The sequence below is a fragment of the Poecilia reticulata genome, unplaced genomic scaffold (assembly GCF_000633615.1).
Source record: "Poecilia reticulata strain Guanapo unplaced genomic scaffold, Guppy_female_1.0+MT scaffold_303, whole genome shotgun sequence".
NCBI lineage: Eukaryota > Metazoa > Chordata > Actinopteri > Cyprinodontiformes > Poeciliidae > Poecilia > Poecilia reticulata.
Genome location: NW_007615078.1, coordinates 89,425 through 91,176, shown reverse-complemented (window position 1 = coordinate 91,176; position 1,752 = coordinate 89,425). Strand labels below are relative to the sequence as shown.

General features: G+C 49.7%; 1 protein-coding gene across 1 annotated transcript in view; it reads right to left on the bottom strand.

The window, feature by feature from the left end:
* Positions 1 to 72: 72 nt before the first annotated feature.
* camta2 (calmodulin binding transcription activator 2) overlaps positions 73 to 1,752 on the bottom strand; it is a gene marked incomplete at its 3' end in the record, with an annotated part of 21,240 nt that continues 19,560 nt past the window's right edge. Inside the window, exons 24-26 of the mRNA XM_017303493.1 lie at positions 969 to 1,033; positions 808 to 882; positions 73 to 267 (exon numbers count right to left, since the gene is read on the bottom strand). Coding sequence (XP_017158982.1) covers positions 73 to 267; positions 808 to 882; positions 969 to 1,033 — 335 coding nt within the window. The remainder of the gene's footprint in view (positions 268 to 807; positions 883 to 968; positions 1,034 to 1,752) is intronic.

Sequence of the window (1,752 nt, the reverse complement as noted above, 5' to 3'; positions counted from 1 at the left end):
CGATGGAGACCCGGCCAGCCCGACAGCTGGACCAGCCACGGCATGGGGCCTGGAGACGAGGACTGCGCTCACATTCACAACGACGGGCGGCTCAACGACCTGCACTGCTCCTCCAGGCTGCGCTACATCTGCCAGAGACACAGCCAGCGCAGCTGAGCTGCTGCCCCCTGCTGGCCGTGGGCAGAGYGCTGGTCCTTTGTCTTTCTTCAGGGGACACTTGGAGACACGTCCCAGTTTGACCAGCTTCTCCCTCTGTCCAGTTGGTTCCTGTGTCAAATAAAGACGTTTTAATCCAGGCTCCTGTCACATCGTCTCTTCTTACTGGCCTTGGAATRGGCCATTTATCATGCGTGCGTGTRTKGGGGTGAAGGTGTGTCCTATGGTGACATCATAATCTGGTTTATGATGTCACGTTTCMTGTGACATCATAATCTGGTTTATTTCCATCAGAACCTTGTGCTGATGAAGCCTCAGTYCTCTGTAGAGCGCCCCCAGCTGGCTGAGTTATTACACTACTAGCTGAAAGAAGCTCAGTCATCAGTGAAGAGTTTAGTGAACCTTCACTGGCGCAGACTGAGTGTCTGCGTGGTGAAGCAGGAGATTAAGCGAAATGATTATTGGGTCACCGCTGCATTATGTGAGCAGCAGCAACACGTATGTACAGCTTATGAAACCAGGTGCATGATGGGAGCTGTAGTCCTCTGGACCCTCGTCCTGAAAGCTGCTGGAGATAAAAGTGTAGATCAAGATCTGACAGGAGAACTAGAACCTTTAGGTGATTCATTCATGGAGGAACTGGTTCAGTACCTGAACCAGCAGGGGGTCAGGGTGTGTGTGGGGGTTGGTGGTTCTCCTGCCTCTTTCTGAGGGCTGAGCTCTCATCTGGACGGGAACGGAAAACCCAGCAGAACCAAGGACAGAGAATGTTTCTACTTCCTGTCYGTCTGWCTACCATCTCCCTGCTTCACCCCCCGGTCCCAGRCCAGAGTGCCGGTACGATCCCCCTCCATGACCTTCCCAGAGGTCACCGCTCCTGCTGTCCAGTGAGTCAGTGACTGGAGACGGAGCGTTGCTAATCTGCTAGCTTCACTTCAGAGCACGGTGTGTTTGATGGAACTGAAATACCATCAACATAGAGAAGAAGTTAGCTTCTGATGGAGGAGCAGATTCAGCTAAACGGCTAACCACGCACTGTAAAACTGAACTGTAAAAACTGAACAGTAAAACCTGAACTGTAAAACCTGAACAGTAAAACCTGAACTGTAAAAACTGAACTGTAAAACCTGAACTGTAAAGACTAAATAGTAAAAACTGAACTGTAAAAACTGAACAGTAAAACCTAAACAGTAAAAACTGAACAGTAAAAACTGAACTGTAAAAACTGAACTGTAAAGACGGTGTGAAACACAACCCCCTCCAGCTGAACTGATTCCCCCTCATGTGAGTCAGTCGGCTGGAATCCAGCAGGAAATGAGTCGATGGGAAACCAGGAGAACGACGACTTTAACCCTTTATGGATCCATTGCGGTTTATTTCCTGGTTTCTGTCCTCCAGAAACCCCAAGATGGAGGACAGAACCTCAGACGGGTCAGAGGTTCTGTCAGAGCAGGAACCAATCAGACTGGAGGAGCAATCAGCTGATTTATTGTCAGAACTTCACGTCTCATTTTCAGAACAAACAGGAAACAGGAAGTCGTGCAAAGATTCACTGCAACGGCTGAAGAAGAGACTGGAGGCTGCAGGCCGCACTGA